Source organism: Poecilia reticulata, chromosome 6, assembly GCF_904066995.2.
Source record: "Poecilia reticulata chromosome 6, P_reticulata-male-v2, whole genome shotgun sequence".
Lineage (NCBI taxonomy): Eukaryota > Metazoa > Chordata > Actinopteri > Cyprinodontiformes > Poeciliidae > Poecilia > Poecilia reticulata.
In genome coordinates, this window is record NC_088835.1 from 6447357 (window position 1) to 6464721 (window position 17365).

Genomic DNA, 17365 nt, shown 5'->3' on the forward strand with positions numbered 1-17365 from the left:
CTCAAACATTGCTCACTTCATTCACCCCCCCCCCCGCCCCCACCCCATTTCAATGTGCGAGAGAGAAACAAAAAACAGTAATGAAAATAAAATAAAATATTAACCACGCTAAATTCCTGCAGCAGCAGCAGCAACAACTCGTCAAAGCTCTCCCAGTCACACAGCAAAGCCCCCAAACTCTGCTCTCTCAAGCGGACATTGTGATGGAACAAAGTTCGCGCAGCAAAGTGTTCGGATCGCTGAAAACAAAAGCGAGAAGTGAAAATTTACGCAGCCGGCGGAGAGAGTAAAAAGAAAAGATGAAGATCCGGCTGAGTTTAAGTTGGAGGAAAAAGAAGAAAGAAAAAGGGGAAGGACGAAGTTTAGATCGAGTTGCTTCACTTGCTGTCCCAGCCAGCAGCACATAAAGAGCGAGAGTATAGAGGGGAGAGGGGAGGGGGGGGGGGGACTCACAAATGACGTGCGCTTTGTACGAGAATCCCCCTACTTTCTGGTGCAAGAGATGAATATATACACGGTATTAATCTTTACAGCCATATAAATCACTACAACGGGATTTAAAGAGCAAGAAAGTCTCTGAAGTTACACACAAGAAACTTAGAAATTCGTCAATTAAAATGTCTGCTTCCGCGTGAAGTTTGAACCTGTTAGCGGCTCGCGTTTTAATCGAGAGAGAGAAAAAAAAAACAGAAACAGGACAGAGAGGAAAATGGGTGGAAAAGGGGAATGAACGATTTGATTGTGACAGTCATTCCCGCCCTCTGAGGAATCCCCGGACCTGTAAGGAAATCGTTGTGCACTCGGTGGATTTTCGGGAGAACACCTCCGCTCCTCTTCGCCTGTTATCTTTTTTTTTTATGTGTAATGAAGTCTTAAGGCTTCAGATGGTTAAAGTACGAAGCATGCTCTCTCAATAATATATATATATAAAAAACTCAACAAACAAAAACAAAAAAAACAATAAGAATGTACAGACGGGAAAGCGACGGCGAATAGATTAAAACAAAAGCTGACCTTTGACCTAAAGTGCAGGCCTCATTTTACTTTGCATGTGTCTGTCGCCTAAGTCGACAAAAAAAAGCCACCGTATTTGTAATAAAACGTAAAAATGTCCGGGTGGAAAAGTGATTTGTGGTAAAACAACAACAACAACAACAATAAAGGGGGGTGAGGCGTGATTATGACTTTATGTTTTTTTGCGTACAGATGTCTTTGTGCTCGGCGCTCAGAGGCAGCGTCGTCCAGGTTGTGTCTCGGCTGAAGGTCACGGAGTTTCCTTCCTCTCCCCGTGTGTCCTGACTCCGCGAGGCCTCCGGTGAAACATTCACCACCACCAACACGACTGTCCCGTCTTTGTTTGTCTTACAGAACAAGAAGAAGAACAACAACAACAACAAAAAGAAGAAGAAGAAGAAGAAGAAAGAAAGAAAATTCACGACTTGTCACGGAAGCGAGGCGACTCGACTGGAATTTTACTGCTGAGCTCCGGACGGAGAGAAAAAGGCGACCAGGCGGTTTGGAGGTTTGCACCGAGGACCGACTGGCAGAGAGAGACCCCACATCACTCCCAATAAGGTAACTGGACGACTCTTTCTGTTCGGTTATGACGTAAAGTTCAAATTTTGAATTAGGTTTTGCGCAAGGCGCTTAAATTACAGATTGAGCGCGCGTGAGCCGGAAGAGGTGATGCTGGATTCCCCTCTGTGTGTTTTTTGTGTTGCTGGAATTCAAACACCAAGTTGAATCACCTGCAGAGGAACTTATCTTAAAATTAGTCTTTATGCTCAAAATCATGCATATAAGTTTTTATTTCACGCTCTGCTAAATTAGTAAACCCATAAAGAGCTTTGGCTGTGACGTTGTCCTTGTTAAGCGTCTTCTCGTTTTCTTTTTAGTGCATTAATTTGATCACTAACGTTGGAGAAGAAGCACATTGTTGTTGTCGCTATTATAAGTCATCCGGTTTCTATCCGGCTTGATTACTGGGTCACGTCAGGAAATGCAGCATGTACAGTTTCAGCATTGCACACTTTTCTGTACGTTTATAAAACGCTTCTTTGTTTTGAACCGAGTCTTTTGCGTAACTTTGGATTTCCTGGTTTCTAGTTTCTATAATTTACTGAGAAAAAGAGGCAGCGTCCCTTCTAAATGTCTCCATATAGTGGGAAAAAATAAATATAAATCCACAGCATGTAAGCATATCATTCCGCGTATTTTCACATCGTCAGGTCTTCATTTGTGTAAGTCAGCTGTGTCACATTGTTCATAAAACTGGGCTGAGGCTCCGCTGCTGGGACAGGGAGCGGTTTGCACAAAATGTTCCAGCAGCGGCTCTTGGCTTTGCCGAGGCCCCGGGTGGGCCCCCGTTGTTTTAAGCCCCACCCCACCCCACCGTGGGCCTTGTAATCAATTTAAGATGATTCAGAACATTCAATGAGGCGTTCACTTTACACTAAAACGTTGGATGTTCAGTAGGTTTACATTCAGAAATACAAAAAAAGAAAAAATCTAGTATATCACACTTAAACTGGCCACACTTAAAAAAAAACATTGTGAAAGTTGCAGGTTTAAACGGCTTATTAGCAACTTTTATAGCTTGTATCTAACTAAATAACATTTAATTAGTGGTGTAGAGTGTATAATTTCTAGAGAGCATTTTTTTATTTGAATACCTAAAGTGAAGACACAACAAAAAAGTATCTTGTATTGCTAAATTGCACTCACAGAAAAAACATACCCAGAATGTTCTCCATTGGGTGTGACATCATTTACATATCTGAAATCTGATTTCTGAGAGAAACCAAATGTAACAAACTCACAGTGTTTTTATAGACGGACTAAAAGTTTCATAATGCAGTTGTAAAGAATAATCCAGTTCAACTTTGACAAGTCTAAGTGTTTTATATTTACCCCTACAGATGACAAAATACTGTCTATATTATAAAACAAATAAATAAAAAACATTAATTTTATCTACCAATTGGAAGCTTCAAATACTTTTTTTTTTTTACCGCCCCTGGCAGACTGCTGCCCTGGGCGGTGAGCCGGAGTCTATTCCAAACAAAATCCAGCTGTGGTTTTCATGAGCGCACACTGAGAGCAGAGTGACACATAGAGTACCTGTTGAAATGTTCAGCTGATAGTTATAAGAAAATCTAATATGCATCTGGCTCCCAGTTTTTTGTTTTGTTTATAAGACTCATCATTACCATCACAGTGGATCCATCTCATTTCAACGTTCCCACAAACTCCGCACAGTCAACCTATTTACTTTTTTGACGTCGCTCTCTGACCCCAAAAAAAGTTTAATTGTGGCGTTCCCTGAAACCGAGCGGCCCCGTGACGGGAGCGTCGCTCAGCTGGGCTTCAGGAGAACGGCGCCAAAACAATCCGGTTGAAACGAGGCTCTAACAGATCCGGTCGGAGACGAGAGTCGGGCCGACTGAGTCACCAGATCCTCACGGTTCTCGTCACTCGAGGAAAACGACGACTGACTGCTGTGCCTTTGGGAGTTGTTTGTCTGTTTTTCCTCTGAAAACAGTCTCTTCATCACGCACAATGTATGTGCTGCATGTTTGCTGCCTTCTGGAAACGGATCTCTCGCCGTGTGTTGTGTGTCGGAGCCAGAGACGTGGCGGGTTCTGCTCCCTTCGTGCCCTCACACACGGCGCTGGTGTGACCCGATCCCTGAGTGGTTTCTAAACACTACATGATCAGGATTTAAGTTTATTAGCAAAATGGTGGGGGATTACAGTTTCCCACCACTTTGTTCCATAAACCACATCTTGACCAAATACAAATACAAACTTGTATCTTTTTTTGGCCTGTTTGTGGTTTTTCTAAAAGAACCGAAGCGTCCTGGTGCGTCCAGCTCTCCCTCACAGCATGTTCTTAAAAAATAAATAAATTTAAAAAATCCGCTAACAATCGTTTGTCTCGTTTGATACCAGCCACCGGTGATGAAGCTATATTTAGGACGATGACGTCACGGCAAAAACTGAAACCGAGGGGCTTTGAAGGCATGAGCAAGAATAAGAGATGGAAGTCTTATCAACTCCCAGTCACATAACGACGACGACGACACAGTAAATTATTCATTATTGTTGTTATAAATAGATATATATCTTTATCCCGCCTGGGTGCTTGTTTAGAAGGATTATCCCCTGGACAGCAGTGACTTTCACATGTGAAGCTGCCATTGATTGGTTTGACCTAATGTCATGTGGCTGTTTTACTTTCTAGTTGTATTTTATTTTATTTTTGTCGTTGTTTTAAAACAACAATCTGTATAGTTGACTTGTGTTGTGAATTATTGCGCCTTGCTTTTCTTCGTTTTGTATTCCTTTCATCCATGTTTTATAAATCTCACCTTTTTTTGTTGCTTTAGTGCCACCAAAGTTATACATGGGTTTCTCCTGAGCCTCAGAACGTTTCGCTTACCCTGAACAGGGTGCAGTCAACGTAACGTCAGCACAGGACGAGCTTCCATCAGAGGAAAACAGTGGTTCCCTCGTCTCTGCTGGTCCAAATTCAGCTGAAAATATTGATCCCAAATGTTGCTGTATCTCTTGTTAATTCACGATGCTTTGAAGCGTTATTGTAGATAGCGGTGGTAGCGGTCTGTGTCACAGCAAATCTGTGGAAGCCTCTGACTGAAGACACTCTGTTTTTCTAAGACAGTCTCATGAAGAGGATGGTCTGTAATTTTCTCGATTTTAAGTCAAATCCTTCTTTGCACCATCGTCTTGAAAAGTTCTACAGTCGTCTCTATGAAAGCCTCAAAGTTGAGATTAAAATAACTACTTTTTTTTTTAACAAGCAGAAATATTTGAGAACTTGAGGAAGTTAACGCCTTTGCCAGCATGACACTGTAAGATGAGAACATTGATTTCAGAACACCCTATTCAAGTGGAATAAGATGTTCAAGCATTTGTTCTGTTTTTGAGCTCCGAATTATACAGTAAAATCAGATATTTACGTACACTCAACAAAAAGACACAAACACATTCTTTTCCTCGCTGTCTGAAGTTAGAATGTTCCAAATTATTTCCATTTGCTAAATGCCAGAAGCTTGGCGTGAATATTTTTTTTTCTACAGATTTTGTTTTGTGGCTTAAGTTGAATTTGGTCAATGAAATCGTCGTATCAGGGATGATGCTGTTTTATCAGTGTGTGTCTTTAACTTAACTAGATTTCGACTGTGACACACACTGACCTGATCCAGACACTTTTCATAAAGACACACGCACGCACGCACGCACGCACACACACACGCGCACACACACACACACACACACACACACACACACACACACACACACACACACACACACACACACACACACACACACACACAAGCACGCCCACGCAGTGTCAAACAACACCAATAGACGCAAACAAAGACTCTGTGGAGCTCGTGTTAAAAGCTAGTTATTCGTGAATATAGAGACAAGCAGAATTTGCACGTTTTAGATTTTCACTACGTTGACGTTAACATAAGAGAGCGTTCCACTTTTTCAAAGTAGTGCTCACAAGAATTATGTACTGTATGAACAGTACGACGCCTTTTAACCTTTTCACATTTTCTTAAGGTAAAAATCAGAAATTTTCTTAGTGCTGTATTGGGTTTTTATATGATCAAGATTAAGTGTTGCGTGGCAGTGAAGTGGAAAGAGAACGATACAAGGATTTAAAATTCTTTGGCAACTCAAAATCTTAAAAGTGTGGCATGCATTTGTGTTTGGTTCCCTTCATTCTGAATTCCCGAAGCAAAATCCAGTTCAAGGGACTGGATTCACAGAGAGTCCACCTGTGTGCAGTTTAATGTCAGTGTGGATACAGCAGCTCTGGGAAGCCCTCAGAAGTTCTTTGGATTTCCTCCAGTCAAACAGAAACAAAACTCAAGTTATTATCTTTGGAGCTGCAGAGAAACGATCTAGAGTCGACGCACAGCTTCAGTTATTACGGATAAAAAGCAATGATCAGGTCTGAGATCTGGGTGTGGTGATGGATTCAGAGCCGAACCTCCAGAGCCACAAAAAGTTGGTTGCAAAGTCGGCCTTCTGTCACCTGAAGAACATTTCCAGGATTTAAGATCCAGAGAAACTTATCTGTGTGTTTATCTCAGTACCAGGTACTCTGGTTCTGGTGATGCTCTGCTCCTCTAATCTGGAACAAACTTCCAGAAAACTGCAAAATATGCTGAAACACTGAGTTCCTTTAAATCAAGGTTAAAAAACTCATCTTCACAGAGTTCCGATTGATGAATAAATACCAGAACATCTGGAGATAGGTACCTGCAATCCTCCCGACCACACTAAGGGACAAGGGTGTAAAGAAAATGGATGGATCTTTAGTTGTTTTCCGACCTTTCGCCGCTTTCCTTTACTTTGTTTCTGCGACGTAATGTTTCTCGCCGTTTCATGGTTTCATCATGTGAGGCACTTTGAATTTCCTCACTAGTGAAATGTGCTACACCAATAAAACAGCCTTACCTTGACTTGACAAGTGATATTTAATGCATGCGTTCAGTCCATCATGTTTTAATAGATCCACGTTAAAGAATAGGGTGGGTGGGGGGGTGGGGGGGGGGCTCAAGTGTGTAAAAGAAGAGGTTCTTTAACATGTTTTAGTAAGAACTCTGAAAAGTTTTACAAATTCCAAAAGTACATGTAGTGGTGGTGCTTTTTTTCTTACATTGTAACCAACACAACTGAGAAGTATAATAAATCAAGTAACCAAACTGATTTTTTTTTTCTGAAGTTAAATGAGACCAAACTTCTGTTGTTTTAGGACAATTACAATTGCCAACATTATTTCTATTTCCTAAATGCCACAATAATGAGAGAATTAATATGTCAGACATTGGTTTATGAATGTCTTTACAGTCAGAAGTTTACATGTAGAATGATTTCTACGTCTTTAAATAACGAGGGAAAGTCGATGTGATGACGGCATGAACAAGACAATTCTACCAAATACCGAGGAGATGTATGTAAACTTCTGACCCTGGAGACATTATTAAACAAACCTCTGTCATATTTTTTTCTCTCAGTGACTTTTAACAAATAGAAACAATGTTGGTCATTCTAACTAAGTGAAAACAAGAGAAGTTTGGAGTAATTTAACTCCAGACGGTGAGGAAACAAAGGCTGTGGAGTCTTTTTATTTTATTCAACTTCATTCTTGAAAATTAAGGATAATAAATAACAAAATCCTATGTATGAAAAAGTTTGCACCTTGAAAAGGTAGATAGTCTCTGGTTAGTCTTCATGCACGTACATAAGAGTTTTACTCACCGTGTGAGTAAATTTCAGAGGATTTAACGTGACATTTGTTCCACCAAGCTCAGACCAAACTGAGACCGTTTTTTAAATGATAAAGTGCTGAAGCATAAACTCCACCATAAGTTGCACACCACCTCGAAAGATGTGTGTAGAAAACGTGAGACCATCCGTTAAAGTTGAAGCAGAACCTGACGCTACAACAAAAGACACGAGTAAATTCACCACAGACTGTCAAGAGTATTAAAAATGATCAAAACCAGGACCTTAACTTCATTGGGCTGCTTTGCTGTACATGCAACAAGTTTGGCAAACTTTCTTCAGACTGATGCCAGAAACTGGTAGATGGTTAAGAATCTTGATTTATAAATCTCTACTCGGTTTGGCTCCAGCATACTTAAACTCTCTTTTACATAGATCTGTTAATTCACATTCTTTACGCTCTAACAACATTTTTGTTTGGCATGTTCCATGTTTCCGAACTGAAAAAGGGAAGCAAACGTTTAGTGTGATGGCTCCTACAGCCTAGAATCAGCTCAGAATTGATTTCACTGGACTTTTTTCGAGCGATTCTCAAAAAGATGCTACTAAACAGTGTCACTGTTTTTAAATTATTTTCTACTCTTTTACACTTGTGCATATGTATTAACAAATTTTATTTTGTAACCAGGTTGCTGTGTATTGCAGACTTCTGCCCAGGTCCCTCTTCAAAATAAATGAGATCTGGATCTCAACGGGGTCTACCTGGTTAAATAAAGGAAATAATAATAATAAAAAAAATCTTATTTGAGTCAAAAAGGATGAAACTGGGGTTATGATGTTCTGTTTCTTCAGTTTGAATACACATTTTTCTTGAATACAGTACATTCCTCAAGTAACGATTTATCCTTTCCAAATAGGAAAACTTCTGCATTGTCTAACAGAGATGGAGATATTCTGTACTCCATCGAGGTGTCAAACGTCCTTTACGTAGTTTTGGTAAAGTTAGTTTGCATCTGCAGCACTTTGGACCTGTATATATCAGCTGATACCAGCAGCTGTTGTAGCGTTCTAGCAGATCTGAAGGATCGACAGCATCTGCATTTCCATTACAAAGTTACACAAGTATTTGGCTATATTCTGCTCATGTCGAAAAAACAAAATTTTGCAATTGCGGTGTTTCCATTAAACATGAAATTAAATTATAATCACAATCAAATGTATTTTTTGTCATTTCAATTTGCGCAATCCTGCAGCTAATGGAAACGCAGCTACTGGGTTTGTTTATGTCAGATCAGAAAACGATCGATTGGTGGTCAAAGGAGAGCCTGAAGAAGAAGGAGGCGGGCCACAGTTCCCCCTTCTGTGTGTTGAGAGTTGTTGTTTTGTACTAAGACTGTAGCGCAGTGACTGATGGAGTTGGACGTGACGTAGCTGTGCTCGTCATAAGTTTTAATGCAAGATTGAGACTCACTGCTCCACATGATGGCAGCCTTTTGATGGGACACTGAAGTTACGTTGCCAGTTGTCGAGGCTTTCTGTGTGGTTGATGTTGCATTGTTCTTTAACTCTTGGATGTAAGAGAACATGTTGATGTACAATCTGGTTTCTCCATTGGACCACAGTTACTGTACTGGTGCATGCATCAAACTCAAGGCCCGGGACCCAAAACTGGCCCCGCCAAAGTATTTATGTGGCCATCTAGACTCCAGTCACCAAATCACATCCATCCATCCTTCCAGTTTTTCACAATTATGCAAAAATTCACACAAAATCAACAGATCCTCCCCATTTTTTAACGCTAATGCATTTAAGTAAATGAGTTTAGTGCAAATTTTGCAGAACCATGGTCAAAAACATTGGATTTAAGTGTCCACTAACTCCCACCTGCAGGTGCTGCCTCAACCTTACTTGGATGTCAAATTATGGTGCGTGATCGATGCAGCAAGTAGCAAAACGTCACGTTAAACTCCATAAATATCTCTAAACTAGCATCTAAAAATCAGTGACTTTGGTAGCAAAAAAAGAAAAAGAACGCAGCATGAAAAAGTTACTAACATCATGAGTCAATCCCTCCACATACGTAACCATTGCTGATCTCCATCTGCATCAAATTACACCCGGATTCCTTTTGGGTTTCCACCTTAACTTGTCTTTCAGTATTTATACCTTGATTTAAAATGTCCAACCCGTTACAGAGTGTTTTAAAATGGTCTTTGTCAGCACTTCTCGATGCTTTTTACTGATACTTCAGAGTTTTTGTTTGACCTTTTGCTGCCGTTTCATTCAGTAGCTGGTTAGTCCTTGTAACCGTGACGACATATAGTTCATGCAGAGTCAAAACTCTTAAGATCAGCTCTGCTGTTTGCTCAGGAGTCTTCAACTGTTAGCAAGATTGTAAAGAACCACCGACAATGTGCTTATATTGTAGCATGTTATATAAAAGTGTTTCATATAATTATGAATTAAATTAATTTAACTTTGGATCAGATTCTACTACACCAGACCACTGATCTACAAAACATGGGCTGGGCGATATGGATTTAAAGTTTCATCATGATATTTTGTGGTACTATTATGATAAAAAGTGATAATAAGAACTATTTATTAGCTCTTTTTTAGGTAACTGTATTACTGTGACTGCATGGCTGAACATTCATAACCTCACAACCACAAACACTGCCCTTGAAAAACATATCCGTTTTTAATCAGCTTCTTTAGGACACAGAACACATGAAGGAGTGTGATCCATGTTCAGTAACCGCATTGAATCATATTTTCAAACTTATTGGAAATATTTATCAGTGCTTTCATTGGACAAACTGTGGAGAAAATGCTAAATTTAACAATCCAGGCAGTTTAAAAAAAAAAAAACATAATTAATTGGAGTTTATTGTGACAGCGATGAATCAAAATTTGTATCATAATGAGAAATTTATCACAATAAATAATAAATGATACAATAAATGCCCACCCAACAAAGCAGTTCAAAGGGCTTTACATCATAAAAACCCATAAATACAAATTAATCAACAAATGAAGCGTTACATTTTTCCAGGTTCCATCATTTCACATCCAAATGTTGGTCAGTGTTTCATGTATTGTGGTTCAAAAGCAGCTCTGAGCAGGCGGGCTTTTACGATACACATAAAGGAAATCAGTGTTTCGACTGTTTTACAATTTTCCAAAAGTTTGTTCCAGATTTGTGGTACAAAGAAGGTGAATGCTGCTAAAGATACTGTTGCAAAAAATCTACCAAAAAAAAACAGAAATCATTTTTCTGGTTTTAACAAGCACATGTTGATAGTTACAGACTTGTCTGCAGGAATCATTTGTAAAGTTTGGTTTGCTCCTGTTAAATTACAGAGCATTATAAAACTGAGTGGAGGACAAGCTCTGCTGTGTTTCGGGCACATTTTTTCACGGGTCAGGCGTTGACACGTGACATTTCAGATGGTGGCCTATCACACAAAGTAACACACACACTGTTTTCTTTTTTCATTTATCGAGCCGAACGACTTAATCTGATTAATACTTCCCTGATGTTTTCAGGCCGTGCCTCTTGTCACATATACAGCGAAAGTCCCAAGCAGTTTACTCGTTTTAAATAAGATCATGGAACTGTAACGTTGTTGAACTTTGACCTGTAGTCTAATATCACAACCTGTACATGTTTACCATGCAGTTCTGCAGAGCTTTCTTTAGAAACGTCCTGCGTTAAAGAGAACGCAAAAAACAGGACGTTAAATAAAAATACAAATTCTGTTAGTCCGCCTGCCAGTGGAGAGCTCCAAGAATTACATATCATCTATAAAATACATTTAAAAAAAGAAATAAATGTACCATTTATATTAATTTGGAGAAACAAATTCACATAGAAAGCAGAAATTATTAAATTATTATCATTATGGGACTATGTTTGCTGTCTTTTCTTTGTTCCCCTTTTCTTATTGTCTGGAAGTCATGATGTCATGTTGTTTATAGTCTTTCTCTCAGCATTTGAATGAAAAGGAGAAGGTGTGTGTGTGTTAGGTGTGTGTGTGTGCTCAGCGACGAGAATGTACCGTCACCACCACTGCTGGTCGTGACTCCCAGGCTCACAATGCTTTCCGCTCCCTTCTGGAGCCCCTTTATTTATTTTTAGCTGAGCAACGTTTTATTCACTTGAGCTGCGGCCCTGCAGACAAAGCGACACACACGTGTGGAGGGGAGTGTGTGTGTGTGTGTGTGTGTGAGATAGAGAACACGCACAAAGATGTCTTCATACTCTGGTTTTTGCCTGCTGTTCTCCGTGACTTCGTTTGTTTTGGCTTCGTGTTCGTGAACTGTATTTTCTCAGGTGATTGACAAACCCTGCTAATGCCAGTTAAATAAATATAAAAATGTGATTAAATATATAAATGTGGTGACTTGTAGAGAAAAATCTGTAGCAAGAAATAATATAACGACAAAAAAAAAACATAAATCAAAATGTTGGTTCATTTTAAAATGAGACATTTGGTGACATCTCCCTTTAAATCAGTTAAATAAGGTAAATCTGAGTCAATTTTTGGTTTTAAGAGCAAATAAAAGAAATTAAAAAAAACCCCGAAATGCTATTTTTCTTCCCAGTCAGTATCAAATATATGAAATTTTTTTGATAGTTTTGTTCACTTTGAATTTTTCATTCTGTTACAACCACAAACTACAATACAATGAGATTTCATGCTACAGACCAAGACAAGCAGCCACATTTATTTATTTATTTTTATTTCATAAACCCAACAGTGTACAGTAAAACTAATTTGTGTTTCTTTTATTTAGAGGACAACTAGTGCGTGATTGTAAAGAAAATAATAAATTCTCTTTTTTTTTTTACATTTGAATTTAAATTTGAATCAGCAGAAAGATGCTGAATGTAAATACACTTCAGATTTTTATATATATAAAAAGTAATAATAAAAAAAGTGCATGATTTAAAATCCAGTGCAAGTGATTTGCTCCAGAAGTCAAATTAGTAAAGTAAAATTTTTCAGCAGATCAAAATTGTGTTTTAAAAACATAACACAGTAACCGATTATGAAAAAAGCAACACACATATTATTTTTCATCAAAATCACCAAGCAAATACACTTTGAATATATCAGTCAATGTTCCAGTTTTTATTAAAAAGGCAGCTTTAAACAGCTGGGTTTCAAGCCTTGATGTAAAGGAACTCAGTGTTTCAGCGTTTTTGCAGTTTTCTGGAAGTTTGTTCCAGATTTGTGGTGCATAGAAGCTGAAAGTTGTGTCTGGTTCAGAATACCTGAGAGGTATGGATACAACTTTCACTGAATTAGTTAAAGTCTTCTTTGTGACCTGACGTTTAAACTGACGGCTCTGTGAAGAGAGAACAAACTATACTTATGTTGTTTGTTTTTTAGGTAAAACTTTCAAACCAGGTCGAAAACGGCACCACGCGTCTATAGCGGATCTTAGGTATGAGCTTCTTATCTTAAAGGTAACAATAAACACCATCCTGTCGTCGTCAGCTGAAATGCCGAACACGATGGAGATTCTATAGTAAGAAAAAAGTAGAAAATGAAACGGTTAAAATGATAAATGAAACATAAAAATATACTGTTTCACTTCTACTTTATGTTTTGAGACGTTTGAGGCCAGATCTTCAGGACTCTGCCTCATTAAACTGACTGCATTACCAATTAAATGACCAATTAATCATATCACCTTTTAGAAGAGATTTTAAACAGACGTATATGTCAATCAAATCATCACCAAATGAATCTGTGGTTCAGTTACATGTTTACATACTGAGCTATTTGCAGTACAAAGTCCATCTGATGTTTGGTAAATCTTTATCTTTCTCTCTGCCTGTCTCTTACCCCTCCTTGACTCTTTGTTCATCAGCGGCCTGAGAGGAGACGGGAAACCCTGGCCGAATGAAACCTGGACGACGACGTCTCCTGCCTTCAGCTCCACGTTCCCACGTCTGTTCCTTCTGCTCGCTCTCGTTCTTCAAAAGCTGCTTTGTTCGTCTTCTCTACAACTCGTACGTCTCCGTCCACTCGTGATCGTCCCCACAGTCTTCCAGTAGAATCAAGGTAAATTCAAGCCTTGAATTACCGTACATACTGTATATGTATGTTTTTGTTCCAGTCGCATTTGAATTCAACGACGCATTAAAAATTCCTATAGAACAAATATTACTGAAGCATTTACTTTATATTTTTACCTCGGTCAGGCAGTTTGGTAAATTTTCATAAGTCATCCATGACTTCTCGTTTCATTGGGGAAAAAAGCAATGTGACGTGTCAGAGAGCTCAATGCTTAAAATATGAAAAGCTAAACACGTTTTCAGACGGACCCTCAGTATTAAATTTAAAAAAAAAAGGAAAATCTTGATATAGGTTAATTAATTTTCCATTTTATCTGTTTTTTGCCATGAACTCACCAAACACACATGTCTAAATATATGCATCCTTACATGCATACTCACAAACACACTCATATGTGTTAGCCTCAATTTACATACACACATTAACTCTCACCCATATTTCTTTATCTTGTGAAAATTACCTCCTTATATTATATTGCATTACATTTTTACTTAGTTTTAACTCATTTAACTTATTCCATAATTTTACACCATGAGTAAAATTAAAAAAACTCTTTCTTGTGTGTAAACTACGAATCCTTAAGTTTGAGTAACCCCTTAAGTTATATCCCCCTTCTCTTTCAAGAAACATGCTCTGTATGAGCTCAGGTAGCAGTTTATTTGATACTTTAAACATAATTTGAGCAATTTTAAATTCCACCAGATCTTCAAATTTGAGACTTCTAGATTTCAAGAATAATGGTTTTGTGTGCTCATAATAACCAACATCATGGATGATTCTAGTGGCTCGTTTCCTTAGGATACTCAGTGGTTGTAATTAATTCCACACATTTCTGAACAATATGTTAAATACGGCAAAATCAGCGAGTTATCAAGAATATGAAGAATATTCAGCCAGGACTGATACGCTTCTACATAAGTTGTTATGTAAATGTTTCGTAAAACTGCCACGAAAGCACTTTTTTCCCCACGTCACACTAGTCACGTGACCAACAGCCGGTTGTTAGTAATGGCGAAAACGCAGAAGGCGGCGAAAGGAAGTGGTAGGAGGATGACGGTTTGTTTTTCTTGGGATAATGTGCAGCAGGCTCTATTGGAGCTCTCACAGCTTCGCACAGTTCATAAAATGTTGTCATTCAAACGTGTTGAATCCATAACTCTTCGGTACAATTTCCCCAAAACGACGCCTACGTATCCGCGCCCAGGCGTAAGGGGCTTGTCGACCCAGCACCTGAATAAAACACTGATAACAGATGAAGAGTGTTCGCGCCATCAACATACCTCATCTGTTTACATCCATCGATGCCATTAACATCGCTGCCATTATTTTAATTATTTTAATGGCAACGATAATGACTTATCGCGTGAGCTAGCTTGTTAACGCGAGGTCTTAACTGCACAGTGGCGCAGTTGGTAGAGCTGTTGCCTTGCATGTTCTCCCTGTGCATGCGTGGGTTTTCTCCGGGTACTCCGGTTTCCTCCCACAGTCCAAAAACATGACTGTCAGGTTAATTGGCCTCTCCAAATCGTCCCTAGGTGTGAGTGTGAGTGTGCGTGGGCATGGTTGTTTGTCCTGTGTGTCTCTGTGTTGCCCTGCAACAGACTGGCGACCTGTCCAGGGTGAACCCCGCTTCTCGCCCGGAACGTTAGCTGGAGATGGGCACCAGCAAACCTCGCCACCTCACTACTGATAAACGTGATAATGAATGGATGAATTTAATGGAAACGCTGCAACTGCAAAATTGTGGATCCTTTTTTTCGACATTAGAAGAATATTAACAAAGATTTGTGCACATGCAAGAGAGCTTTGATATTAATAAGACAGTAAATCAAGAAAATACCTACCTGAATAAATTCAACACTATCTTCAGTCAGTGCAATAGAAAAAAACAAAACAACTCAAACTGACTAACAAGGCAGGATGAGGATCCATGTTTACCTTGACAGGCTCACATTTTGATAGCTGTAGCATCTTCTGTATTATGTTTTTACAAGCACTTTGACAGTCTTTATTATTGAAATGTGCTTTACAAAGGAGAGGATCTAGAACTCTAAGATCTATATTTTATCAATCAATTTTATTTATAAAGCAGCTCAAAGTGCTGTACAGATAAATAAAAACAAACAAAAACAAATGTTACATGAACTTTATTATTATTATTATTATTATTATTATTATTATTATTATTAATTAATTAATTAATTAATTAAAAAAAGACAACTTAGAAAGTTAGATTGAACTCATTTTAATTCATTTTATTTATATTTCTTAAGCTAAACAAATAAAGTAGATATGTTTTCTTCTTTGGGATGTTGACATTTGTGGAAAATGATATAAGAAAACCCACATAGTTTTCTACTAGTTACAAGAAAACAAAATTATTCAATGAAAAAAAACCCTGAAACTCTTCTAAAACCTGCAGTTGTTAATATATCTATATTTAAAAACAGTAGTCGGTTCTTCATTTTTAACGAAAGACATTAGAAACCATTGTAAAAGATCCAGCTGAGAGGCAGTGAAGTTGCAGATTTCAAGCCTCTTACTGAGACAGTTTGTGAGTAGAAAGCCATTACAAAACCTCTGTCACAGGCACTGATATGTGGAACACACTTAAGAAGTATAATTCTTAACGTGGAATTTTCCCTCCCCCCCCCCCCCACTTACTAAAAATGTGCTCAAATTAAAGGATTGCTATAAAAAAATAAAAAAAAAACATTTTCAGCATCAAATTATGCTTCTCCAGTCAAAGTGGCACTTTATGCGTCTTTGGAGAACGCTGAACAAATACACAAGTAACACAGGGGACAAATGATAACACAGATTGGTCGTCCTTTACTTTTGTTACTTTTAAAACGATTTCCTTTCAGTCAAAGTTGATGATCAAGCCTACCTACGAAAATCCAGCACGGCCGTTTTGTTGTGTGAAAGGCGTCACAGAGCTGAAGAAAATATGAGCTCAAGGCCCCGTCGTCACAGACGCTGTTCTTTAAAACCGTGAAGGGATGAAAGTTGCTCTGTAATATAACAAAATACTTGCTTTTTTAGAAAAGCCTAAATTGTTCTGGTTGTACGTCATCACAGGTGTGTGTGCGTGTGCATGTGCGTGCGTGTGTGTGTGTGTGTACGTCTAGCCGTTTTATTGCTGATGTCATAGTTAGCGACGGTGATGACTCGGCTAAATCTCAATCAGAGGTTTTTCTGACAGCTTTGCAGACGTGAATCAGCTGGTGTCAGGAAATGGATTTCACTGTGATTTTCAAAGTGGAACAAGGTGAAGGTGTTTCAGTTTAGATGAAAGCTGAGATTTCTGGAGTAGATATTTATTTTTTTTTATGAATTTTTTTTATATCTTTTTTTTTTTGTCTGTACACAGAATACAACTGCACAACCCCAAAGGAGTCCCGAGTCTGTGACCCGGCTCAGATCACGGTGCAACACAGGTATGTTAGCAAAGCTGGATAAAAGCTGCAGTAAAAGTTTTAAGTAAAGAATGTTGACGTTTCAGTATTGAGCTTAAAAATCTCCACAGATCTGAAAGGATCTTTGGTTTGTTCAGGTTTTACTTGACTACCAAGAACAAATCACAGTTAACAGATGACCAAAACTTTGAGTTCATCACTTTTTTTGTTGCCCTTGTTTTTTAGTTTTTTTGTGGGTTTTTTTTGTTATCTGGTTCTAGAGAAACCAGATAGCAATTAAGTAGAAATTCAGCCAGATTAATAAGGTGAGTCTTTGATCTGACCAGTTCATTATGAATAGCTTCTGACTTTTACTAATCTGGACTGGATAGCAATAAGGTAGCTGCTCTACATCTTTCTTACCCCTTCCCATTATTTTGTCATTTTGCCAGAAACACCAGTGTTTTTTTAAAATTATATATATATATATATAATTTCATGTAATAGACCAGCACACGTATATATCTGTGCAATGGAAGAAAATTGCACATAAAACTGATTTTGTGGGAAATGTCTATTGATGTGTATTCAGCCCGGCCCAGTCAGTACT

General features: G+C 38.5%; 1 protein-coding gene across 1 annotated transcript in view; it reads left to right on the top strand.

Annotated features, from left to right (window-relative positions):
* LOC103465695 (uncharacterized) overlaps window positions 1–17365 on the top strand; it is a 42324-nt gene that overhangs the window by 7396 nt on the left and 17563 nt on the right. The window contains exons 3-5 of the mRNA XM_081607743.1: window positions 1369–1575; window positions 13149–13342; window positions 16731–16797. Of these exons, the coding sequence (XP_081463869.1) occupies window positions 1369–1575; window positions 13149–13335 (394 nt within the window). The 3' untranslated portion in view covers window positions 13336–13342; window positions 16731–16797. The remainder of the gene's footprint in view (window positions 1–1368; window positions 1576–13148; window positions 13343–16730; window positions 16798–17365) is intronic.